The following is a 26,879-nucleotide window of genomic DNA, read 5'->3' as shown; positions in this document are numbered from 1 at the left end:
AATGAATCCAAATTATGAACATTCTCATGAATGTTTTATAAGTTGGGTTCTTATGCAGCGCCAAGGTGTCCCAGGAAGGTGCCAGTAAAGGGCATAACTAGATTGTATTTCCAGAGTCCTGTGTCCTGGCATGACCCAGCTGCTCTTAGAAATACAAATGAAGGCAGGACATACAGACCCAGACAAAATTTTTTCTAGGTTTGTGATACTTTTTAAAGTGTGTGACTATTTAGAGCCCTTATCTTCCAAGTCTCTGTAATTTCTTTCAGTCACTGATAATTTTACCTAAGAGTCTATTTGGAGAAATGCAGTGATAAATTGGTTGTTGAACCACTCCAAGCTTGAACTTTCCACTACTTGAACAGCAAAAAAAAAAAAAAAAAAAAAAAAAAAATCTGTTTGGTGTCTGTAACTCAGTCAAACCAAAAATCCAACTTGAAAAACACCTGTAAAGGCCAAAAGTGAGTCACATGTTGCATCTCTCTGCAGACACAAAGGAGTGAGATGCGGACGTAAAGGAATGCCGGTTTGATCTAAGTGCCTCTCTTGCCCAGATAACACCTAGAGCTTGTGTTAATGCATTAAGACATTTATCAGTGTGCTTTTATTTGTATACAATATTGTACCCATAGCTCCAAAGAAAGTTAGTGATACCAGCAGTAACGCTAATAGGAAAACTGTGAGAATCATGATAAAGAAAGCAATCATTGTGAAATTTGTTAAAGTCCTGGAGAAATGAATTTATAAATGTAATTTTGGGGCCTCAAAACCAATTATTTAGTTTTTCAATATTTCTTATGGGAAAAATAAGTTCCATTCTTGAACCTTTCAGTGTTCAAATGCAAATCTGGAACAAATTGAGTCAGACAACTCAAGTATCACTGTAGTAACTTTCAATGTTTATTAAGCATTTACTGCATGGCAGGTACCCTTCTACAATGCTTATATATTAACTGTCTCACAAGGTAGGTACTATTTTATAGATGATGCTGATACAGTGAAGTTAAGTAACTTTTGCAGGATCGCAGACTTAATAAATGGTAAAAGAGAATTAAACCAAAGCATCATAGAATTAAACCAAGGAAGTCTATTTCCTTCCTTCCTTCTTTCTTTCCCTGCTTCCTTCCTTCCTTTTTGTCTTTCTGAGACAGAGTATCACTACACAGTTCAGGCTAGCTTTGAACTCACTTTGTAGCCCAGGTTCCTTCTCCAGAGCAGGGAAGGACTGCATCTCCTCCATGGCCTTTTCCTTGCTGTCCTCTGGTATGAATTTGTCTTTGACACTCATCCTTTTTACCCACCGAGGGTGTACACACTGCAGCTGCTCTAGAGTAGAGCAAAATGCAGGCTTATTATGCAGAGAATATTAACCTCTCTTAACTCATATTCTAGAATCTATTCTTACTTTCCCATCTCTCAGAAAACAGCAGAACAATCTGGGTGTGATGGCATACACCTATAATCCCAGCACTCTAGGAGGCTGAAGTAGAAAGGCCATGAATTCAGCACTAGCTTACTCAAAAATAAAAAAAACGGGTTGGGGACATAACTCTATGTGTTCAATCTCAGTGTTGAGAAAAAGCAGCAGCAGCAGGGTGGTTGAGAGGCTTTGAGGCTAAAGAGAACTGGATTCGAGACCCTTCTCTGTTGCTTACTAACTATCATGATCTTATACAACTTGCTTCAGGTTGCTAAGGCTTAGTTTTCCTACTGATAAGGCAGGAAAGATGGCAAATAGCATGTCCTTTACCAGGTTGTTGTGGGAATTAAATGAAAGGTCACAAAAAGTCTGTATCGCACCAAATAAACACTCACTAAGTGTGCCTGCTGCTATCACATTCAACTGGCACTCCAGCTCTTTGCCTCTAGAAGCTTTAAGGGTTAATGTTCATCTTAACTAGTACCCACACACTGCGCCCAAGGAAGACCAAGAGGGCAGAGGACCCAGAGGCTCCTATAAAATTGCCAGAGGTTATCCAGATGCGGGAAAGCTAAGTGGGAGAACACAGTAACTGCTCAATTACTGCGTCCACACACTGCCACACAAAGTGCCTCTCACACTTTATCTCCTCTTACCAAATCATACCTTGTGTGATTTGGAAAGTAAAGATGTTGGTTAACTTTCGATTTCTCAAAGTCAGATAGTCTGCCTGTGAAACTAATAAAGCAGCAGTTTCCAAGTGCCATCAGGACTCTCAGGCTTCCCTGAGACCTTTCAGGGAGGGTAAATCTCATAATTCGAAATTTCATGATTCATAGTAATACTACTTGCCCTTTCCTTCTATCTCATATGAATGTACAGTACAGCCTTCCACTGCCTTCTTCATATCTGATGATATCATCACTCTGATGGTTTGTGGAGTATGTACTTGCGTATGCTTGTGTTTTAAATTTTTCTCAATCTTTTATTTTTTGAGCCTGCTTAAACTTTAATGTGAACATCCATTCATTTTCTGTGGAAATATTATGTGGTTAATTTTAGGATGATACTTGTGACCTGTACAAAGATTATATTCCTAAAATCTATGTTCTGAATATTGAAATATATATGTTCTCAAGCATTTTTTAAAAAAGTCAATATATGAACTTCCTAATGAGGCAATCCAAAATGACAAAAAATGCTCTAAAATTGACAGTGGAAACCTAAAACAAAACATTTGTCTATAGCATACTCCACAGAGACAGCACAGCATAGCAGAAAGACTATGAATGTTAGACTCATAAATTCCTGGAAGTGAAACCGCTGCACCGCATACTACTGAGGAAATTTAAACAAGTTAGTTCATGTTTCTGAGTTGAAATGTTTTTTTTTTTCCTGCTTTTAAAAATGTGTGTCAGTACACAAAGATTCCCCCAATTAGCAGAGATCCTCAGGGACTGTAGAAAACTGGAGTCAATAATGAAATCCAGAATTTGAGTGGAGTTATCAGCAAGGATAGCAGATGAAAGAGGAGGCTTAAGGGTCTGAACATGCTGGTCACCTTGTAGGACATCCAGACAGGTGACAGGGAAGATGCTGAATACAGGAGGTAAATTTCAGCTAGAGAAACAGAGTCAATTGGGCTAGTACTGAGAGAAGGGATGAAATCACCCAGGAAAAGTGCCAAATAATAGGAACCTGGGGCAAAAACTGAACTGGGAAAAAAAATTGACCTGGGAAATATCAACACTGAAAGGAAGGATGAAAGGAATGCAAGAGAAGAGTCTGAGATAAAAGGGCCAAGGAAGTAAAGAATTGCAAAAATCAAGGAATAATCAGTGATGTCAAAAATACAGCACAGAGGTTCAGTGGGATAAGACCTTAAAAAAATCACAGGTTTGGAATTTGAGATCATACCCTCCTTGAAAGACTGTATCCTGGGAACATTATAAGAGCATTGAGGAAGCAGAGCCAGGCTGCAAGGCTGGGTGAGTCAGTGGGAGCTGGGTAGGTGGCAACTGAAGGCTCCTCTTTAACATTTCTCAACGGCATGAGAAATGCTTAGACCAGCTGTGGATATGAGGACTCCCAACAGTGAGATTGGGTTTGTGTGTGTCTAAGACCTGAGGTAAAGGAACCAATAGGGGAGGGAAAGATTGAAAATAACAGAAAAGGGGTGAGATAAACAAGAGAACAAAGGTCTCAAAGTGGAAGGCACAGGGTCAAAGGCAGGAGACAGGGACTGATCTTGAACAGGTGGGGTACTCTGTCCCCTGAAGTTGAGGAGTCTTATTTAAACCAGATTTCACATGCTGAACTTTGCAGTGTCAACAAAGTGTCTAGAATAGAAGTACATTTTCAGGGCTTACAGCAAAACTTCTCCTAGACTCAAAGTTGGCAAAAACTCCCGTAAGATTCAGCAATCCTAAATTGTGTCAATCAGGATTGACTATAAAGAACCACTTACATCTCTTACATGAACTTGGAGACAATAAGGGAAACACCCCTCTGTGTAAGGGTCATAGCCTTACTCTCCTTTGACAAAGAAAGGATTTCAATATGGTTATTATCAGAAAATCATCCATATTATAACATGGACACATTCTCCAATGTGGTTAAATAACTATTCAATAGATCATTTTTTATTAAAATATGAATTCATAAGTTACACCCTGGAGAGTCAACCTAAACTAGCTCCTAAAACTACCCACGAGTAGCATGTTATGGCTGAGGTGATTTGCTAGTGACATAAATCCCAGAATCCAGGTAAAAGATAGCTCCTTGACCAATGTGGTTCAGAACTTTAGAATCACAACTTAATGCTTGAAAGAGACTTCAAAAGACCTGCAGTTCTTTCCTTAAGACTATCCTATGTTTATCTGTAGGCATTCCTAAATCTCACAAGATGCTAAAATGTGTTGAACTCTTGCCCATGTAAAAATGTAAGGCTAGAAAACTCTCTATAGAGTGACATTGGATTTTAAACAAAACAAAATATCTACATTGCCTTTTGAAAGTCATAATTCAGTCCTTGATAAAGGTCTATTTAAATAATGAATATTTGAGAGAACACATAGCCTTTTATTCTATTAGACTCTTAAAGTTTAGTACGAAGTTATATAGCACCCCAAACCTCTAAAGTACTTGGATCATATTATCTTCATTAATGCATGTATCATTATCAGTAATAACCTCATTATTTTGATGTGTTTATTATATTTCATTATCTGTAACACTCATTATTTTTGTTTCTTATATTTCCCTAACACATATTTTTAATGTGTTTATTATATTTTTCCCACAAGTATATATGTGGCTTGTCTGTTTCCCACAAATAGAACAGAGCCTGGGCACACAGAAAACACTCAATAACAATTTATCACATTATCAAACAAATGACTAAAAGCACAATTGTCTCCCCCACCACAATCAATCATAAAGCCCATCAGTTCATTTCTATACCAACTCCCAAAATCACCCATTCCTTTTAACTTTGACTGTTATTCAGGCCTTCATTATTTCCTGGCTCATCTCTGGATTCTAGTTTGTTCCCTCAGGCCCATCCTACAGGTCACTGTCACATGTACCTCCCCAATGAGGTTTGTAATCACATACCCTTCCTCTCTTCTACCATCCCGAATAGCCCTCTGTTGCTTGTCCAGTGACAGACAGCTCTTCTAGGCCCCACATTCTCAGCATCCATGATTTGGCTCCAGCATTCCCTCCCCAGCCTCTACTTCCACTGCCCCTGTCATTCCCCACATCCCACTCAAATCAGACAATCTGGCTTTGTCTCATGTATCCTCTGCCATTCTCCCAGAGCTTCCTTGTCTAGACTGTTTTAGTCCATCTTCATTTCTAAAATTCAAAGCCTAATTCAAATATTTTGCTATGAAAATATCCCAAAACCCCTTTGTCAAAGTAGTATCACTATGTATCACCATGTTAGATGCAACCTTAGGGAAAGTAGTAGACTTTGTTTCCCCTCAAAGAACTGAATGCCTCAATAAATACTTGAGATCTGGATATGGTGTTGCACACCTGTACACCTAGCACTCTGTGAGGTTGAGGCAGTATGATCACTAATTCAAGCTCAGCCTGGGTCACTTAAGCAACCTAGTGAGACCCCATCTCAATATAAAAATTAACAAGGGCAGGAGATGCAGCTCAGTGCAAAGAAAGCCCTGAGTTCAGTCCCCAAAACCACACACACAGAGTATTTGAATAAACTGATCACATTTTATCTGAAGTCACTCAAACAGGTTGCTATTCCATGTCAGTTATTCTCACCTCCTTTACTGTCAGTTAATAGAGGAAGGATTACAATCCACACTATCAAGAAAATGGCAAACTAGTTAATGGAGGCAGACATGACAGAAGGTTTGTGTAATACAAACTTATGACCAACAAATAAAGAAGATTCAAGCACTAAGTAGAGGTGCTCAATGACCTAATGACATAATATTCTTTTAACTCTAAGCCTTAGGTTCTATGAGAGCCATGATTAGCCTAGAGGCATTTAACAAGCTATCCAGCCCCAGAAAACATATCTAAAACATCAGAAAACCTACTTCTTGATCCACTTTCTTAACTCCTAAATTAAACTAATTTTTTTAGAATTTTATTTTAAAGAGAATAAAACGAAGCAAAATAGAACAGAACAAAGCCAATCAAAACAAACCAGTGTAAATGACACAGGACTTTAAAACAATATGAAATCAACAATGGTTACCATACTGACTCTTGTTGTCTTCAAAATAGCTGTAGATACTTTCAGACATATTAAAAATCAAGCAAAACAGAACAGAATAAAACCAATAAAAACAAAGCAATGAGTGCAATACAGGACTTTAAAACAAGACAATAATAAATCCAGTATGGCTACCATAATGTATCTTGCTATCTTTGAAATAGCTGTCTGTGCTATTAGATATAACAAAATCAAGCAAAACAAAACAATAAAATCCAAACCAACAAAATAATGAAAATGATTCAGGACTTCAAAACAAGATAATAGGGAATCAACAAATTTGAGTGGCTACTGCCCTCAGAACGAGATCCCCCCCTAGATATTACATTGCGTACCACGATCCTCTGAACAGATGATCAGACCACCGGCCCTAGACCTCCAAAGTCAGTGAAACACCAAACACCACAAGCATCAAATTGTATGATACCTCAGTAGCTATCATCACAGCCCATGTCCCTCTGGATCAGCTGGTTGCTTCTGGGGTAGGGGTCTACTAAGGGGCTAAGGTCTACTAAACTAAACTAAACTACACTAAACTAAACTAAACTGATTTTTTTAAAGAAAAAATACTAGTTATCAGGTTTTTTTCCTGATTTCTGAAACATGGAAAAAGTTCTCATTATAAAAACATTTCTAATGTTATGCTTCATGTGCACAGTACTTATAAAAGTACATAGTGTTTTCATATGCTTTATCTCATAAGATTAATTCATTCAACAAATACTGATTAACTGCTTACTACAAGGAAAGCACTGTTCCAGCAGAGGAGGGTATAAGAAGATGAACAGGGTCAAGGATGTAGCTCAGCAGCACAGCACCTGCCTGGTAAACATGAGGCCCTGAGTTCAAGTCTCTGTAGCAAAAAAAAAAAACTTTTTAAAGATGAACAACAAACAAATAAATATACTGTATGCCTATTATTTTTCAGTGCCATAAAAAAAAAAGCAACAAAGCAGGGCTGGGGAATAGATTGTTTTGTTTTTTATAAGGCTAACAACAACAACAACAACAAAACCCCCTGATCTTTACAACCCTGTAAGGTAAGTGAAATATTAGCTAATAGAGCTTAATTTTCTAGATTAGAAAAACCAAGACTCTGAATGGTTAAGTGATATGCCCAAGTGTACCTGAACTAGATGGAGATAGGTTAAGAGAAGATTTTTCAACTCCTTTTCTACTGCTAAAGCAACAGAAGAGGAATCTGACTTCGGAATGCTTAATGAAGTTCCTTTCTCTCTGCATGACCACACTTGGGTCGTGAACGAGAGCACCAGGTGTGCAGTCATTATTAACCCAGCACCCTTGAGAACAGCCTGCCTCTCTCTGGCCCAAAAGCATTTGCCTCCACTTGTTTTAGTGAATAAAATAACTGACTTAATAAATAAATAAAATAACTTATTTTCTTACATTGTTAGAAAAAGATTTTTAATAACAAAATAACCACAAAGTTTTAAAATATGTAGCTTTTAATTAAAATAGATGGCAGCATCTAGGGGTACTGTGCAAAAGCAGGTTATGGGAACAACACATTAGCAATACTTCACATCATCAGCTGCAGCTGAACATAAGCCTTCCCCTTACAGCCTGGCTCGGTGCTGCTGAGAGTGCACAAACAGCTTTGGTGAGGAGTTTTGCTGTGAGCTCACAGGACTACATGAGTTTAAGAGTTCTTCACTGGAGGAAGCCGATGGTACTCACATTAGTGAGGTAAAGAGAACATTAAAAAGAGGGCGGGGAATCATAGGGAATAAGTAGTTTGGAGGGCTGAGGGCTGCCTCAGCTGAGTGAAACCTGAAATCACTGCCTCTTCCAGGCAGGCTGAAGATGGAAATGTATTACACAAACTCAGAATGCAGAAGAATCAGTTCTGGTGCAGAAAAATCAAATTAGGCCACAAAGAAGAAAAGACCTGTGGGCTGGGCCTAGACAAATGGGAAAAATGAAATTAAGAGAACAGAGTAAATTTCAAGAGGAGGGATGAAGAACAGAAGGTAGGAAACGCTAAGGGAACAAAGGTAGTATGCCACAACTAAGACACAACATGAGATAGGCAAAGGGTGAAATATAATTAAAAAGGTAGACACAGGTCCAACTCTGCTGGGCATACGTTGTAGATATGGACAGCATTTAAGTGATTTGGCCAAAGGCAAATAAGAGACAATGCTGAGGGCTGGGGATTTAGCTCAGCGGCATAAGCGCCTGCCTTGTAAGAACCCGGTCGTAAGTTCGATCCTGGTACTGGTAAAAAAAAAAAAAAAAAAAAAAGAGACAATGCTGGAACGATGGCCAAGGTTTTCTATTTCCAGGTAGGAGCTTTTCCCACTACATTATTGTGAATTTCCCTTTAAAAAAATAACAAGTAGACAGGTTAAGTAAATTATTTAAGATAAGCTGTACAACTGAGTAATTGCACCAGTGTTGATTATGAATTTGGGTCTCTGGGGCAGCTCATTTAGGGGTGCTGGCTGGCTGGGGGTTTTTGGACATCATCTTTCCCCACAGGAGTATGGCTCTTAGCACTGTACTTTTTAGGATTTATTCTAAGAAGGGTTAATAAACCACAGGATGTAAATGAAAAAGGATTTATTTTTCTTTCTTCATATCTGCCTGTCTAGTTTAAGAACTGAGCCAACTGAGGCTAAAGATCAAATAATTAAAAATTTTAAAAATGGGAAACTAGAAATATTTCGAAATGAATGTAGAATAGGAGGCATGAGTTCTAGTACTGGCTCTGCTCTTGAGAGTAATGCTGGTTTTCGACAAAATACTTATTCCCTATGATTCTAAGTGGATACCACTTAGCAGGATAAGGAATACATGGAGAACTGATTGGAAGCTGAACTTTGGGAAACTATGTATAAGTTTCATAATCAAGAGAAATGTGTGCTACTTAAAGACACATAATTTGAACTTCTGTTATTGGACTTTCTTAAAATTATAACATCTGTTAAACAAAGAAGATACATATCAATTACGAGTTCTAAGAAATGGGGAAAGGGTTAGGAATCAACTAGGAAGACAGTCTTTGAACTTAATCCACGACTACTTGACTACTTACGATAATTATTAGAAATACATTTAAAATGCAACAAGCTATTAGCACTAGAAGATACTTTTTAAAGTGAAGTCAGAGAAACACTTTGTGTAATAAATGAAAAGTTCCTTGCTTTTATTCAATGAAAAGATAGATGAGAGAGGAAATAAATTGAGAATTGACAATAATAAAACTTAAGATTCTATAGCATAAAAGAAAAGAAATAACAAAATTAAGATTTCAATGGGCTTAAGAAAACAGGAAGAAGAAAACTATGAACAATGGTGTTTATGAGGGTTCAAGCTCCTGAAAAGATATATTTGCTTTTATTTGCTTTGGTTTGCACATAATTAAACTCCAGAATATACTCTTATCAGTGGTCACTTGCATACAGAGAAGTAAGGAAGTGGGCAGATGAAGGACAAGTGTCAAGAGAAAGCTTCAAGTATCTGCAGCAAACAGTTGAAAAACAAGAAAAGAAAGAAGGCATTAGGACAGAGTACCCAGAGGAAAAAAATGGTGTAGCATTGAGAGGTATGAGGCATTTCAAAAAGAGTACCAGCTGGAAAAACCAGTGTGAAAACCAGTAAGATACATATGACTGCCAAACCAGCACCAGGCTGGAACAAAGTGTCCTGAAAATGTGGTACCCAACTTTTAGGGCCCTGGGTACCTGTGGGGTAGGAAATCCACAACGGAATGAAACCAGAACCTTATTAATAGGGAACTTATTTTATCTTATCCCCTAAAAGAAAGAAGCAAGGGGATGAGAAACAGGTTTCTAAAAGAGTCAGAAAAATGACCAATCAGCTAGAAAATGACACCTGAGGAAAAGATAAAGGGTTCTACTTGTATCACTGAGCAAAGGAAAAGACTGTACTTTGCCAGCTCTTGAAAAACAAACAGAAAAGAATGTCCTCTTAAAGTCATTTCTACCCTTATAATTTTTTGATTTATGGGTTAATTCCCAGTGTGCTGCTTTGTAGAGCAGGCCCTGGTAATTTAGCCGAGTACAAGGCCTAGTTAATACAAGGTTGTTAGTACTGCCAGTGAAGATTTGCAAGTACACTTGAGTAATCATATTGTTTTTAACCAACTGAAAAATTCCTCATTTAAACACACAATGTGGGGCTGGGGGTGTATTTTAGTGAGAGAGTAATTACCTAGTAGGTATGAGGCCCTGAGTTCAATCTCCAGTATCATGAAAAGTAACTAACTCACAGATGGGATGGATATTAAAAAAAAAAAAAGAAAGAAAGAAAAGAAAAGTAACTAACTAAACATACAATGAAACTTCTGAAGTGCTAGGAATGCTTTTTCTTAACATAGTATGCATGTTTTATAATAATCATTAAGCTATATAATTACACTTTATAAGTTGTTTTGTATGGTAGTATTTAAAAATATTTTTTTAAAAGGACTACAATTAAAGGTTATCCTTTCTAGGAACAATTTACCCTGCGGTGAGGACAAAAGTTGAAGTGAGCCTTTCTATGATGACCAACTTATCCTCTAGTGGAGCTCCATCAATCACAACTTGGCCAGAGACCCACTCCCTTTGGGGAGTCCTTACAAGCCAGGCCTCTGAAATCTGGGGCCCTGAGAATGGACAGAGGCTACTAATAGGGCAGAAACCAGGGAGAGGGGACACGAAGGACAACTGGGGCCTGATAATTAATAGGTCTATACATTTTTCATACCTTAAGTCAGGTTTAATAAAATGAGGCTCTATTTGCACATGAGTTGGAAAAATAAACAGTTCAGGGCCAGACATACAAAGAGACTTACGTCTCTTAAGGCTCTCACTTAGTCACAGTTAACAGTCATGAATTCATTTTTTAAAGTTTATTAATTTTTAAAAATTTTATTAATTTATTAATTTTTAAAAATATTAATTTTTTAAAATTTATTAATTTTTTTACCCATAAATTATTTGTGCTAAATTGGACCACACACTAAATAAGAATAATGTAAATAATAACAAAGTGAATTACAGCAGATTCAAGAATCTTACTTCCAGTCTACTGTTCTTTATATCATATCATGTTTGTATCCTTAAACTTGGAAGATCTAGGCTATTGGTCCACTTTTTCCTGTCAGGCAGCTGTTCTGAGTTGCAACAGAATATATGGGAGAAGGATCATAATGTACAGAGAATGATTTAACTGCTTTTGCTATCTGAACAAAGTATGTCTCAGCAATCACAGCTAAATCTCTTACTTCTGTCCCATTATCAAGCCAAAGAAGTGAAAATTTGTTCCAAAATTAAAAGATTAAAAGGGAGTTTCATTAAGGGTGGTTTAGAAGGGCAGTTACATTAACAAGAACAGTTCAGTTAAGCTTTATATTTGGAAATATACATTTTTTACCAAGCCACTTCTCTCTTATCTGAAAACCCTACCAATATAATCCTTTAACAATCTGGAACCTCTCATTCACATCTGGTATCAGCAGTCAGGATTCTGTGGCTAAGCAGGATCGCTCAGGAGGCTTTCTCAACACTTGTTGCCTTGTTTCAGAAGCTAACTCTGAGAAAGAAACTCAAGATTTTGTCAAATATTTGTTCAGAAGTTTGAAACCCTTGGGCAAATGAAGACTGGTGTTTCTTTCACCTGTGCTCCCCACCTGCAAAAAGAAAGGAACTGATTTTGCTGCGAAAATCCATTGGACAACTGTGTAACAGCGCCAAGGACCTAAAGTCATCCTCCTTGCCCAGGGTGCTTTCATTCTATTCCTGTACCCAAAAACAATGCTCTAATGTCAAAGGGGCTGCATAAGAAAGCAAACTCCATCATCCCTATTAATCACAGGTTCTTTATATTTAGAATTTCGAATGTGTGTTAGAGAGATTTCAAAGCGCTGTTTCACTGTCTCCCCTTTTTTGGGCTCTAGCACACAGTCTTGTTTATATTTTCATTTTTGATGGTGCTGGAGACTGAACTCAGGGCTTCATGAATGGAAGAAAAGTGCCCTGAACTACAGCCCAAGACCCTATGCCTTCTTTTGATCACCTGGCCCAGAGCCAAAGGCAGAAGTCTTATTAACAAGGTTGACAATGACCAAGAACCCTTAACAGCAACTGAATGGCAAAGTGTTCCCACAAACCCAAACTGAAATAAAGATCAGCTACTTCTCCCCAGTCTGGCAGAGAGACACAGCTCTTCCTCCCCTCTCCCATAACCTGTCACGAAGGGGTATCTGCAGCTGGGCCTCCTCCAACTCACTTTCTGCGTCAAATAGTATGGGTCAAAGTCCTCCAGGGGAACCGCAACCAGGCCTTGGGGGATGTCCCCGTAGATGAAAGGCAAACTCTTCCCTGCTTCCAGGTCACTGTTTGGCTTGGGCTTGCTGTCCTCATCATCTTCCCGATGGCTGCCATCAGCCTTTGGTGGTTTCTTGAGCTTGCTCTCAGCAATGCGCCTCTCAATGTTTGCCAGTGACTCAGGGGTGAAAGGTTTGAAACTATCAGGGCCTGGTGGTGCGAGCAGCCGCGCTGCCATCTTCTCATCCTGCAGTAGCTTCCTTAGTTATGCTGCGTCCCCGACAGGTCAGCTCTGGAAGAAACAGCAACACAGGCAGCATTAATCAATCACTGCTTAAAAAGAGGCCAGACTAAACTACCTCTCTCTCAACCTTTGCAACACAATTTCTTTCATGATTCTCTTTTTCAAAAAATCTGGGGTATGAATGGACTAGATAATGTTCATAACCACCCCTTGGGCAAAGATCAGCCAGGAAGATGGAAAGATAGGCATCTCCTGAATTGCTAGATCTACTTATTGTTAGGAAGCACATATAACAAAAGATGCATTTCATATCCTCAAAGAAGTTCTATTCTAAACTAATAAAGCCTATTTAACACTCCTTAGGGGCATATGTTAGTTCTGGCATCCTTACATGATCAAGTCACCCTCCTTTCCTGATTTTCACTACCCAGAGACTTCCTTTAAGTGCCACACAAGAGTAAATTTTCCCTCTTCTTAAATTTCAACCTCTGAAAACAAAATTAACCTTTAAAAATTTTCAGACGCAAAATATAGATTCAACAGCTTCCACCTGCTTTAGTCTTTCCATTTCAGGTTGTTTTTCAATTCATCAAGTTTTTCTTCCACAAGAACAAACATGTTTCTCCCTGGCAAGGACAGACCCTGCTCCCAGGACCTCCTGCTTAGCAAGGAGAGGAATCCTAGAGAACTTCCTCTGCTGCAACATGCTGCAGCACTGCAGGCTGGCTGAAGAGGCAGCAAGGGACACTGTGCTCCTGAAGACTGGAAGGACAGGAGCAACAAACCACAATTCCTAAGCAAAGTGCAGCTTCTGAAAAGCCCATTTCTGTGTCTGTTTATATAGAATCCTGGTGATTTACACACACCCTCAAATGGAGCAATCTTGGTGGCACAAGCAGAAGTGCTCAGTTTCCATCTTAAAAGGCCTGAAAAGAGCCTTACAAGCAGCTCACCTGGCATCCTTGGTGCAGTTTTCTTGGAAGCACCACAAGGACAGCCTAGGGATTTTTTTTTTTTTTTAATTTAAGGCTAAAGACTGTTCTTTCTCTTCCTACTTAGCCCTTGGGGCCTACTTCAAGGCAAGTATCTATAAAACTAGAGGTTCCTCAAGAGAGCCAGTAGTAGAATTAACTTTAAGTACTCCGGGAGCACAGTACCAGCACGCTCCATTCACAAATCTACCTGCTGGTGCAGAGTGACTGCTGGGCACGGCACTCAGCTTATGGAGCCTAAACACAGGCTATGAGCTCACCTACTTAAAGATGGGCTGATGAGGCCAGAACCACTGAGCTTCACACGCTCCAGAACATATCATTTTACAGGCCATGGGGGTAGGGGGCAGAGAAATCGTTTCCATGTAAGAAACACAGGACTTCAAAGCTGCAAGATGTTGTACAGGTCCCATTCATTCCATTTTGAGATGAGGAAACTTGAGGTACTAAGAGGTTGGAAAACTTGCCCAAAGTTGGGGACCAGGATAAAACTCACAACCAAAGAGCTCTTAAGATTTCAATTTATCCTTCTTTTATTATAACAAATAATCAGTTATCTATCCTATCCTATCTCTCAGTAGTTCCCAAGAGGAATAATCTGGTTAATTAAGGAACTCACACAAAAATGCTAAAGACTTTAATGATCCGTGACTTTATTTACAAGGTTTTCCCAACCTAGAATTCCTCTTCCCTGATTCCTTTCCTCCTGCTTTCCCCTGCTTACCCCCCTGAAATTCCTCCGCCGTGAGGCCTACACAAAAACTCTGGACTTTGCTAATTCTTCCCCTTCTATGCTCCTACAGTGGTCTGTGGTGACTCAGCCTAACACTGATTATGGGCTATGTTTCAAAAGTCTTGCTTGCATTACCTCATTTAGTCTTCAGAACCGTAAGCTTAGAGAACTAATACAGTTTGCTCAAAGTCACAACTAGAAAATGACTAAGTCAGGACTCAATACACTGATAATAACTTGTTTTAACTCTTAATCTTTGCTGAATTATATCTTACACAGACAGTATAAATTCCCAGACTTTTTCAAAACTCCTTTTGCAGAGAACAGGATTATGCCTGGAACCTACTATAAGGCCAAAAATCTGGGACTTCTGGCTTTTTATATCCACATTCATCCCCAACTCTAGGTCACTCTCTATTCCTCCCAGGGGACAAAGAATACTGCAAGAGTAAGTCATTTATGATGCTGACAGATCCTTGTGACTTAATTGCAGACAGCTGGGCTCTTTACAGCAGTAAGAGGCTAGAACCTCTGCCGCTGCTCTCCCTCCTGATTCCTCCTCCCTCCTCCGGCTGCATCCCTGCAGTCACTCCTGCTCCCCAACACATTTTCAGCCTTCACCTTTCCTTTCTGTATCCTTGCACATCCTCACCTTTCCTTTCTGTATCCTTGCACATCCTCATTCCCCACTTGCTCTTCCTTTGGGCTACATGACATTGTGTTATCTTGGTTCTAATCATGCTCAGGTCTCTTTTGGCCCTAAAGCCTCTTTCTCCTCTAGGGGCTGGCCTGCTATTTCTGTTACACCCCCTTTTTTAAGGATTTCATCTACTCAAAATAATCTGTACAGCAATGATTTTCAGATTTCTGTCATTAGCCTGAAATGTTCTTCTGAGTTCCACAGTTACCTCAAGGGGCCTGCCATCATTTCAAAATTTAAGAATTAGCTAGGCATGGGGGCGCATGCCTGTAATCCCAGCACTCAGGAGGCTGAGGCAAAAGGATCACTGCAAGTTTGAGGTCAGCCCAGGAGACACAGTGAGTTCAAAGCCAGCCTGAACTACATGGAGAGATTCTGTCTCAAAAAAATGAATAAACAAACAAAACCAAAAAAATTAGAAGTTAGAATCACTCTTACTTCCAAAATGGATTTATTCTCCTGCTTTCTCATTTATGTTACAGGAACCATCATTTTTCCAGCCATCTAGCGGTCACCTCTCCCCAGTTCTCCTCTGTTGTCCAGAACCAGCCAGTAACAAGCCTTCTCAATCCTTCCCACAGAGCTTCCATTTTCAACAGTGTCACTCATCCAATTCTACTGCAACAGCCTCCCATGGAGGGCCAGCCCTCAGGTCACCAGGCCATCTCCAAAGAGCTTTGCCTAAAAAGAACCTGTTTTCATTGTATCATTTCCCTCCTTAAAACTAGAGCTACAGGGCACATTCCAAACTTGTGCCATGTTATTGTCATTCTAGCCTTCAGCTACGTTGTATTTCTCAGACAATCTCTTCTACTGCTTCCCTGCAAGAACACTTACTCAGGTGACCACTGTTCCCTTTTCTAGATTTTTTAATGTCTCTTTTGTTTTGTTTGAATTTTATACAACCGCTTATGTGCAGTTTTTTATGATTTGGAACAATTTTTTAAAAACTTGCAGATAAACCATGGCAGAAATATAAAATATATTTTACAAAAAATACTAAAAATTAAGAAAAATTAGATGTGTCATGAATGCATAAAATGTATGTACCTGCCTATTTTAGTGACAGTGAACTTTTTAGAGCTTTTAATGACAACAAACAGCCTACTATGGCTCATATGCCATAGGTTCACCACCACTAGTCTATTTGATCATCTGCTACCATAAAGCACACGTGAATCTATCATAAAAATTAAAACTTGCCAACATAAACCTATTTATCAAAACTCATGAACATACTTAGACGTGGGTGTCATGTGTAGTGTACAGAAAACTAACAAAAGTAAAGATCCAGTATTAAATCATAACGGCAGAGAATTAACTGTAGTGCAAACTATACCATTGTTAAACTTTCACACACAATCCTGTCTATCTGCTACTGAAGTGTGCTCCTGGTGTGCTGCTAATCATCTCTACCAGAGCAGTTTGTCCCCACCATAAATTGCTTTTCTTAGTAAAAGGTAATCTCACAGATCTTGTGTATTTTTCATCTACATAATACATATAACACAATATATGTTAACTGTGGTAAACGGCAGGATAATAGTAAAGTTTTAGGCAGTCAAGAGCTACATGTGGATTTTCAATGGTACAAAGGGAGAGTGCCACAACTCTGCATGGTTCAAGGGCCACGTCTGATGCTCTCCTCACTGAACCATGGTCTCTCAGTCACAGTACCTTATCTGCCAGAGCATTCCTAATTCAGGTGTTCATCTTCTAGAGTGCTAACACAGCCAACCCAGATGATGAAGGCTGGTAAAAGTGACTTGTGGTCTTCAGAATTCTAATGAAGACTGAACTAGACTCAAAGCTAAATGCAACAGACAAATAGGGTCCTCTTCCCTTACCCATCCAGGAGGATCAAGATATTAAAACGTGGGCTGGGGATATACCTCAGCAGCATAGCACCTGGCAAGCATGAGGTCTGGAATTCAATTCCCAATACCAAAAACAAAACAAAACAATAAAATACCATTTCTGACCTGGGGATGTACAAACAAAGAAGAATCCAAATGAAAGGAGACATCGAGTGAAAGACAAAAGAAAACTGGTATCCAAGTGAGGTTGTAAGTGGGGTAACAGGTAGGGAAGTCACCTAGAAGGGGCTACTGAGGGAAACATCACAGGCAACAGTATACAAGAAAACAGACTGGCAGGAGGATCAAATAAAGAGCGGCAAATGTAGTAAGAACTTGTTCCAGGGCCTCTGTATGTAGCTCTGTGATACAGTGTTTGCCCAGCATGTGTGAGGCCCTCAGTTCAATTCCCAGCACTCCTACTAAATACTTACATACATACAAATTTATCTCAGACTTGAGAAAGAACAAAATTGGAAAACTCATACTTTCTGATTTCAAAACTTATAAAAGTTTGGGGCTAACATATAGTTTTATGTACAGATCAATGGCATAGTGAGCCCAAAAACAAACCCTCAAATGATTTTCAACAAAGAGGCCAAGACCATTCAATGATTATTATTATTTTATTTTATTTTTTGTCCTGGGGATCAAACTCATAACTGCACGCTTGCAGGGCAGGCGCTTTATGCCGCTGAGCTAAATCCCCAGTCTCAATGATTTATTTTTAATAAATAGTGGTGAGAAATTGGGTTATATATGTACAAAAGAATAAAACTGAATGCTTATTTTATACTACATACAAAAACAAATTCAAAATCAAAGACTTAAGCATAAGAGTTAAAACTGTAACATTCTTAGCAAAACAAAACAAAAACAAAAAAAACAAAAACCCCAAACAAACAAAAACCCAAAGATATGGGAGAAGGCTTTTATGACATTGGATTTGGCAATAATTCTTGACTAAAAGTACAAATAAAAGAAAAAATAGGTAAATCGGACTTCATCAAAATTTAAAACTTGTATATTAAAAGATACTGTCAAGAAAGTGAGAATATACAGAGTTAATATACAGAACATATAACTAAAAAGCAATTAAAAATAGACAAAAGCCAGGGGAGGGGATGCACACCTGTCATCACAGCATCCTGGAAGACTGAGGCAGAAGGACTGCATGTTTGAGCCCAGCCTGGGCAGCTTAGTGAGAGCCTGTCTCAAAATAAAAAAATTAATAATGGGCTGGGTATGCAGCTCAGTGCAAAAGCCCTGGGTTCAATTTCCAATACCACATACACATGCATCTGTGAGCACGCATGTACATACGCGCGCATAGCATAAAACTCGAATAGGCATTTCTCTAAGAGATATACAAATGACCAGAAAACACATGGAAAGATGTCCAACATCACACCTGTAATCCCAGCACTCAGGGGGACTGAGGCAGGATGAGCTCAAGTTGAAGCCCAGCTGGGTATCTTAGCAACTTAGTGAGACTCTCTGTAATAAAAAATAAAAAGGGCTACGCCTATAGCTCAATGTGAAGGTCCTGGGTTCAATCTCAAGTACCACACACATAATCCTACACCCAAACAGGCAAATAAGCAAAAAACAGAAAAGAGCAAGTGTTGATAAGGAAATCCTCATACACTGCTGATGGGCATGTAAAATGATGCAGCTGCTTCTGAAAAGTGGGTGCCCTACAGTGAAGCACAGAAGTATCACAAGACAAATTCCTCTTTTAAGTACATACTAAAAAGAACTGAAAGCAAGCTTCAACAGAAGCAGCAACATTCACAATTGCCAAAATGGCTAAACAGCCCTAGTTTCCATGACTGGCTAAATAAAATGTGATACAGGGGTCAGAATGCAGCCTCAACAAGGAAGGAAATTCCAACTCACCACAACATCAATGAATCTTGAAAACATTCAATTAAGTGAAATAAGCCAGACATAAAAGGTCAAATATCATGATTCCACTTATATGAGACATCTAAAACAGTGAAATACATAGAAAAAGTAGAACTGTGGTTACTGGGGGCTGAGGCACAGGCATGGGGAGTTACTGTTTAACTGGTACAGTGTTAGCTGGGAATGATGGATAACTACTGGAGATGCACAGTGGATGTAACTTAATGTCACTGAATCACACACTTAAAATGCTAAAGAGTAAATTTCATGTTACATGCATCTTTTATATGAGGGAGAAAACATTACTAGGTTCCCTAGTTATATGGCAGAAGCTATATTCTGATGATCAAGATCATCCATTCCTGCCCAAAGGACCTAGCAGTGTTCTGGGCATAGCAGACAAGTGAACAGGCAAAGTACAGTAGCATAAATCTTCCAATAAAATAAAACAGGCTTTTACAGAAACACACAAGCAGCACGCCGAATCTAGTTTGGAGAGAGCAGGGAAGGCTTCCTTGAGAAAAGTGACATTGTAACTGAAACCTGAAGGACAGGCTGCTGGAGTGGGGGTACACTAGAAAATAGGCAGAGTTTTGCAGGAAGAATTAGCATATTCAACAGACCAGAGACTAGGTAGGTAAGCCACTTGAGTGTTACAAATAATTCTGTGGAAGAGGCCCTTAGAAAATTAGCTAACAGGTAAGCTAATGCCACACCAGGAAAGCAAAAAGGAGGTAGTGGAGACTTAAATACCGAATGGCCATCTAAGTTACGATTCAGGAAGATTCCGGCTACAGTGGGAAAAGGGAGGGAGGGAAGCTAAAGAGCAAGGCTAAGCAGAAGACTGTTGTAGCTGAGACAGTGATGGCCTGACCCAGCCAGCAACAAAAGGGCCAACAAATTGAACAGCTCTGTTAATGAGGTGGAGACTAGGACAGCAGGAAAATCAAGGATGATACCCAGAAGTTTGTCCTGGGAAAATGATAGGAGGTAGTGAAATTCACCAAGACAGACTAAATGTGACTCACAGCTCTGGTGTGAAGATGACTTTGCTTTTGAACATGCAGCATCTCATGCACTTTGGTACATCTATATGGGGACACCATCCAGGCAGCAAGGATATGTGGCTTTGAAGTTCAAAAGAAAGGTTTAATAACATGAGCCAAAAGAAGAAAAGAGGCCTGGTATAGAACTATAGCTAAGACCCTGAGGACTACAAGCCAGCTCTTTAGCACACGATACATAGCTCGTTTGGAATTAGCCAGAGGAGCAGTTCTGTACTGGGAGGAAGGTGGGTGGCTCTTATCATAGAAGAGAGAAACGCAGCCAGATGGGTAGTTTATACTGTCCCCACTCCCAGGACTCCTCCTTCCTCCAATGACAACTAGACACCAGTCTGCCAATTTCCTACTTTGTGTCTTATAGATTTCATTTTAGAAAATTTAACAGTTCTAAAAACTGAAAATAAAACAACTTTTCCAAGCCTTACTTTTAATCATTTTAAACATGAAAAATTATAGTCTTAAGCCTCTCAGTAACAGCAAAAACTGGCTCTTTCTCTTCTAGGTCTTGTAGTCTATCCCCACCCTGATGCATGTCAAAATGCATGCTAAATGAAAGCTGCTCCATACATCCTTCTGTCTGCCTGGCTTTGCACAGAACAAGGGCATTCTTTTTTTTTGACTGGGGACTGAACCAGGGCCTTGCAGATGCTGTACCTCTGAGCTGCATCTCCTGCCCAGATATACACGTTCTTCCCGAGTCTCACACAGCTACACTTCACAAATTTTTCCAAAACTGATCCTATTTGTCTCTATCAACAACTAGTGTCTTCCTAATCATTTTAAGGTTACTTTTGGTCGACTTAATACATATACCTTCCTGCAGAAACCCTCCGAAAGATCTAATTTTAGAGGCCTAACATGGATATAAATGTAAGATTAACCATGATATAAGCAGCTTTCCCAAGAGATACTTACAAAGTACTTCAACTTTGAATACTTGAATATTTTGACAAAAATAACTAGAAAGATTTATAAGTAAGAATGAAGTCAAAACCAATGATTAGAATCATTTTGTGTGTGTGAATACTGTCACTTTTTTGTTTTGGAGACAGGGCCTTGCTAAAGTGCACAGGCTGGTCAGTGTTCTTAACTGCTTCTTATACTACTTGTTATCAGCACTATTTCCTCTTCTAGTGTCCCAGTGATCCCTTACTGGGGATCTTAAACTAATCAGCTGCCTGGACTGTGATACCAAGAAAAGCTACTTCTTTGAGAGAATTACCAACATTCAAAATGTAAAGCATACACAGGCTTAAATCAGAAAGCATGATATCTTCACTCAAAATCTATCATCAAATAATAATGTGTTCAATAAAGGAATGAATGCACACAGATAAGATAAAGAAAAAAATGAAACAAAGACTTTGTACCATTCAGTCGACCCTCACTGCAACCATAAGCAAGAATTCATTATTTCAACAAGCACGTCTTAGTCTACTATGTGCTAACATGAGAAAACTTAGAATTTGGAAACTGGTGTCAGGATACATTCTCCAAGGGACTATCTGTCGGTCATGCTGCAAAGCACTGTTTTACACTGCATGAGTAGAAAGTTGTACTAAAGTTGTAAAGCTTTGTTTTCAATCACTGAGTCTTCTTCAAATAAAATCTCACATGAAATGCCAATTAAGAAAACACACAAAAGTGTTCTGTTCTATTTGAAGAGGGGTCTGAGTCCAAAGTCAACCTCATTTACACTATTAACTGTGGGATTAAAAATAGTGTAAACCTAATTAAGGAAGTATTGGTAGCGCCATTTTACAAGTGAGGAAAGAAAAACTATGAATTACCAATGCCACACTGGCAGCAGCCTCTCCAAAGTCCACATTTTCCCTGTATCATGATGGTGCTGACAGTGACTAAGATCAAGTACTGGAGTTGCCTACTTGAACAGCTCTATAAACAAGAAGAGGACTTTTAATGAAAAGAAGAGGACTTTTAATGAAAATAAGAGAACTGATATCTCGCCCAGAGTTTTGTAACTCAATTAACATACAGGTTGCTTCACTGGCTGAAAAGATGACACAGAGATTGAGTCAAACCATAGGACATTAAAGGAGCACCAAGTGCCGACTCAAAATCTGTCAGACCACTTACCTTTGGTGTGGCTAAGAGGTTTGAATTTAGGCATTAGAAAAGGCCACCTCAGTTTTATACGGTTTTTGCTCTTCACTTGCTTTGTCAACCACTAAGAGATGACAGGGTAGAACCAGGAGATGGTTACTAAAGGATACTGGCCTGACCATGCATTACTAGGAAATCACAGTCATGACTAAAAACAAGGAAGATCTTTCTAAACAAGATTTTTGTCCTGCTATGATCTTAGGAGATTAAGTTGACACAGTGACAAACTCTTCAGTTACTGAGGCTATAAATTAATGCAACTTTATATTTACACAGTGCTTTAACATTTACAGAGCATTTTCTTATCCTTTACCTCATCTTATCCAAAAGGGGCAAATACTGCTAGATTCAAACTTCACAGAAAAGGTGTTTAGGGTTAAAGAGGTGGACTAACTTGCCTTGTATCAGCCAGTGACACAGGAACAAAGTATTAAGTGGCCCCCTGTCCATTTTCTAAGGAGGGAGAATTTCTTCCCCCATTGAGTTTAGCTTAAGAGATCAGTAAGAGCTGGGCATGGCGATGCACACCTGTAGTCCCAGTACTTGGGAGACTGAGGCAGGAGGGTAGCCAAGAGTTTGAGGCCAGTCTGGGTTCCATAAGCAAGTTCAAGGCCATCCTGTGATACCTACTAAGACCCTGTCTCAAAACTAAACTAAACAAAAAATAATGGGTAGGAAAAAAAAGTGGAAAATGCTGTAAATAATAATGATAATGACACTATGATAAAGAGGCCAAGAAATGTATTTGATGCACAAGAACACTGCATAAGACACAGCTAAGAGGTTTGAGAACAGAAAAAAAAAGACAGCACAACTGTCACATGATGTAGTTAAAATCTACTTTTAAGGAAGCCTAGTGGTACAAAGTCTAATGCATCTTCTTTTTAAGAATCTTCTGGTAAAGATCTGAATTGTTCACTAAATCTGGTGAAAATGAATTTGAGATTGTATATGTATTGTTTCTGTTGGCTCTGTTGTTTTGTTTTACAGTGACAAGACAAAAGCAAGGTAGTCTTACAAAGTCCAAGTAACATGTGGGTTACACTGATAAGTGGCAAGCAAGGCGTGGGCTGGAATTGTTTTCTCCTTTCCATCCCATTGCTTTCCTATAACACCACACTGGCTCCAAGCATTGGGGACAAGATGTAGAACACGCACTGCTCTTTTCAGAGGCATCCATGAACACAGTCATCAATGTCTGTGAGAAATATCATCTCCTAATAGCAACCAAAGCAACATGCATTCCAATAATGTTAGTAATGCATTTACAGCTACTTTCCAACTGGAATCTCCCAACCACCAAGTGACAGGCTCATAAAGGGCAAGTGACTTGCTTACGGTCACAATGATAGTAAGTAGCAGGGTCAGGACTTAAAACTCAGGACTTAACTCTGTTATATGTGTTTTTCCATACAGACTGATGGTTCTCATTCATGAAAGAAGGTAGGATAAGCACAGTTATAGTAAAACAGGAAGTATATGTCTAATCTGACTTGTATTAACTAAACTTGCTCTTATTCTTAATCTCATACTTTTCCCTGAAATGCACAAAGTTTTCTCTCTCAATTATTTAGACAAGACTGGACTAGCCAAAGATCCTCTAGGGAAAGTCACAGCAGAAAACTGTCACAATTGGTATGGTGTCTTTTTTACTGTTAACTACTTGACTGATGATGAATGAATCTGACTAACTCTCCAAGCTGGCAAAACCCATACAACCTCAGGTGGTAGTACAGCAATCTTTACTGATGGGTGTTGCTGCAACCTGGTATGAAATTCGGGTTTGATAACCACGGCTCCCTTCTGTTCAAAAGCCATCAGACTCTCGTTCGCTTGCTGAATAAAGTTTCAACTCCTCAGATGAACACTCAGGGCCCCGTGAGCTTACTAACAGGCATCCTCTGTTTGTATCTTGGCTGCACAAAACCATTCCCAATCCTACTGTACTTTTCCATTCCTACACCGTGGCTATGCCATTCCTTATGCCTGAATGCTCTTGGCTATATTTGGCTGGGATAGTTGTTCCTATTCTCCCAGTCAAAAACAATCTCTTCAATATTTTCCATCATTCCTAAAATGTAACTTTAGTTTCATTTTCCATACCTGATTATAAGTGCCTAAGGGAAAAAGTGAGCTTATTAATTACTATAGCCTGTACACTGCTTCACCTTGCACTGCTTTTGCCCACAAAGAACACAGTTGGCTACTAGATGTGATATAAATGAAATCAATATCTAGCTATTATCATAAGCAAAACAATGACATACTGGTAAGTAACCTAATACTACTATCTCTTAGATAATAAATCCAACAGTTGGAAATCCTCTGTATCTAAGAGAATAAGCACTCACATCAACTACATAAGTGAATTTTTCTTTTTTACCTTTCCATACACCCATAGGCTAAGATCCCTATGATAAAAGTTAGATGATGATTTGGGAATGTGATGATTGTGGTCAACAAAGCAAAGCAGCCCGCTTTGAACTAAAGTTGCCTGCATTCAGCCCGGCAGGTGGAAAATGGCAATAACTGAGCTGGGCACAATAAGCTGAGTTACTACTAACAGGGATAGGGGTAAGACAGGCAGAGGAATTCTATAAAAACTCAATCATTAAAAAGCAAACACACAAAATAATAGTTACTTGTAGGGAATAGTTAGTAGTCAGACAGTAGAAGAGAAGCTTCTGGGTTGCTTTTCACTGAAAATTTATCAAGCTATATAGTCATGATTTTTGCATTTTTTATGTATGTTAAAAAATCCTGATAAAGCTTACCTAATATTAAGAAATCAGGTTGGGGATGTAGCTATGTGGCAGAGCAGGTACTCAGCTTGAGAGAAGCCCTGGATTCAATTCCCAGCACCAAGGGGAGGGAGGGGGTGAGACAGGGAGGAAATCAGACTATTTAGACCAAGATTTAAAAATAATACTTAATATCACAAAAAACAGGAAAACCAATATTGAGTTTTTAACGATATTATTTTCTCAATCTTGAATGCAGTTACTTCACCTTCCCATTTCTTCATTCATTATTTCTAGTAAAGCACTGGCATTTAAAGCTCTGGCTTTTCATTTCTCCACTTGAGAGTTCCAGAAAGAATTACTCACATCTCATTACTCAACCTATGTTTCCTGTACATGTAAGTGGGAAAACCAGTTTAAAGTTCCCCATCAAATGACTCAGTTGCCAGACTGTCCCCTTCAGTTGTGATCTTTTCACTCAGTCATTCATTCAAAAAATTATTTACCAGTGCTTTCTATGTACAAGACATTGTGCTATGTACTGGGGATGAACTGAATGATGAGTAAAATACCTGCACACCAGCAATAAAAGCACATGGATTACCACCCAGTTACAACACAGAGGCACACAGCATTAAGAACTAGGTACAGGAAGAGTCCCAAAACCCAGAATGTGGGCACGTGGTGGGTAGTTTTTTTATAAAAATGATAGCTAAGGTGAAAAGAAAAGAGAATTTGTTTTATGAGTATGTAAAAATATATGAAGTCCTAGGAATAAGACAAACAGAAATGCATAGCAAACTGAAATTTATTTATCTGCAGTTTGGTCCACTTGCTCTCTAAACCTATAAGAATTTCTTCTAAGTAGGAAGTGGTTAACTTGATAACCATTCTTTTAGTCTTTGAAATACACTATCTGAATTAACACAATTTTATGTAACACTAAATAGCATTCTTTCGTTCTAAAAATCCTATCATTTTTTCTCTAGATTTTTTTTTAAAACAAAAAGTTTTCAATGCAAAGCCATCATCAAATTAAAGTACTGGAAAATTGTAGCTAGTGAAAAATTTGAGGGAAAACTTTTGAATAGCTTTGGCACTAATTTACTATCTTATTTTATAAATTCTTTAACAAAAATATTGTCATTTTTGCTGGTTATAAAAATAACATTCGGTGCTGGGCATGATGGTGCATGCCTATAATCTCAGCACTCAGGAGGCTGAGGCAGGAGGATCACTGGGAATACAAGTCCAGCTTGAACGGCACAGTGAAATCCTGTCTCAAAAAGACAAAGAATTTTTTTAAAAAATATACATTTTGTTGCAGAAGTCTTAAAAATATAAAAAATAAAAACCATCTATAAGCCTAATTAAGTGACTAGTGAAACCTTCCCATTGTCTTTCCTTTGTCTATAATTTTTAAAAACTAGGATACTACCCATATATATTTTAAATCTTTTTATTATACTTAGTTTTATTAAATAAGTCAAATTAAAAATAAGACAGTGACCTTTACAAATTCAATTGAAACACTCTTTTTTTTCCCATACAATTCCTCTCTACTCTCCTCAAAAGCAACCATTGTCCAATTAGGTACATGTTTCTCCTCTCTTGGCTTTAGAATATTACTGCATAAATGATGCATATAAATTCAATATAAATGACTGTATTATATGCTTCAAAGGTTTTTTCTTTGTTAAAGAGACAGTATCTTTAAATGTTGCCCTGGCTTGTTTGAACTCCTGAGCTCAGTCAAGAATTTGAGCCTCAAAAAAAAAAAGACTTTGAGCCTCCAAGTACCAAGGACAACAAATACGTATCATTGTATCCAGCTGAAACTTTGTGTAAATGCATACTATTGACTGTATTGAAGCTTGCATTTCTCTCTTCTACATTATGTTGACATTTATTTCTTCAGCTGTATTCTCTAATTCATGCATTTTTACACAGTAATCTCCCCCACCCAAACTATGGGGGATGGAACTTGGGGGTCTCATACATGTTAAGCAAGTACTCCACCACAAAACAACATCCTCAGCCTGGGGTGTGTG

At 38.7% G+C, this 26,879-nt stretch overlaps 1 protein-coding gene across 5 annotated transcripts in view; it reads right to left on the bottom strand.

Annotated features, from left to right (window-relative positions):
• The window catches only part of Scn8a (sodium voltage-gated channel alpha subunit 8), a 170,672-nt gene that overhangs the window by 104,452 nt on the left and 39,341 nt on the right, over positions 1 to 26,879 (bottom strand). For all 5 annotated transcript variants that reach the window (XM_063254785.1, XM_063254784.1, XM_063254787.1 and 2 more), the window contains exon 2: positions 12,429 to 12,758. In XM_063254785.1, the coding sequence (XP_063110855.1) occupies positions 12,429 to 12,704 (276 nt within the window). In that variant the 5' untranslated portion in view covers positions 12,705 to 12,758. The remainder of the gene's footprint in view (positions 1 to 12,428; positions 12,759 to 26,879) is intronic.

Source organism: Cavia porcellus, unplaced genomic scaffold, assembly GCF_034190915.1.
Source record: "Cavia porcellus strain 051 isolate PalLab524CR breed Dunkin Hartley unplaced genomic scaffold, mCavPor4.1 scaffold_8, whole genome shotgun sequence".
In the NCBI taxonomy this organism is placed as follows: domain Eukaryota; kingdom Metazoa; phylum Chordata; class Mammalia; order Rodentia; family Caviidae; genus Cavia; species Cavia porcellus.
The sequence above is the reverse complement of the archived record's forward strand: the minus strand, read 5'-3'. Positions and strand labels throughout refer to the sequence as shown.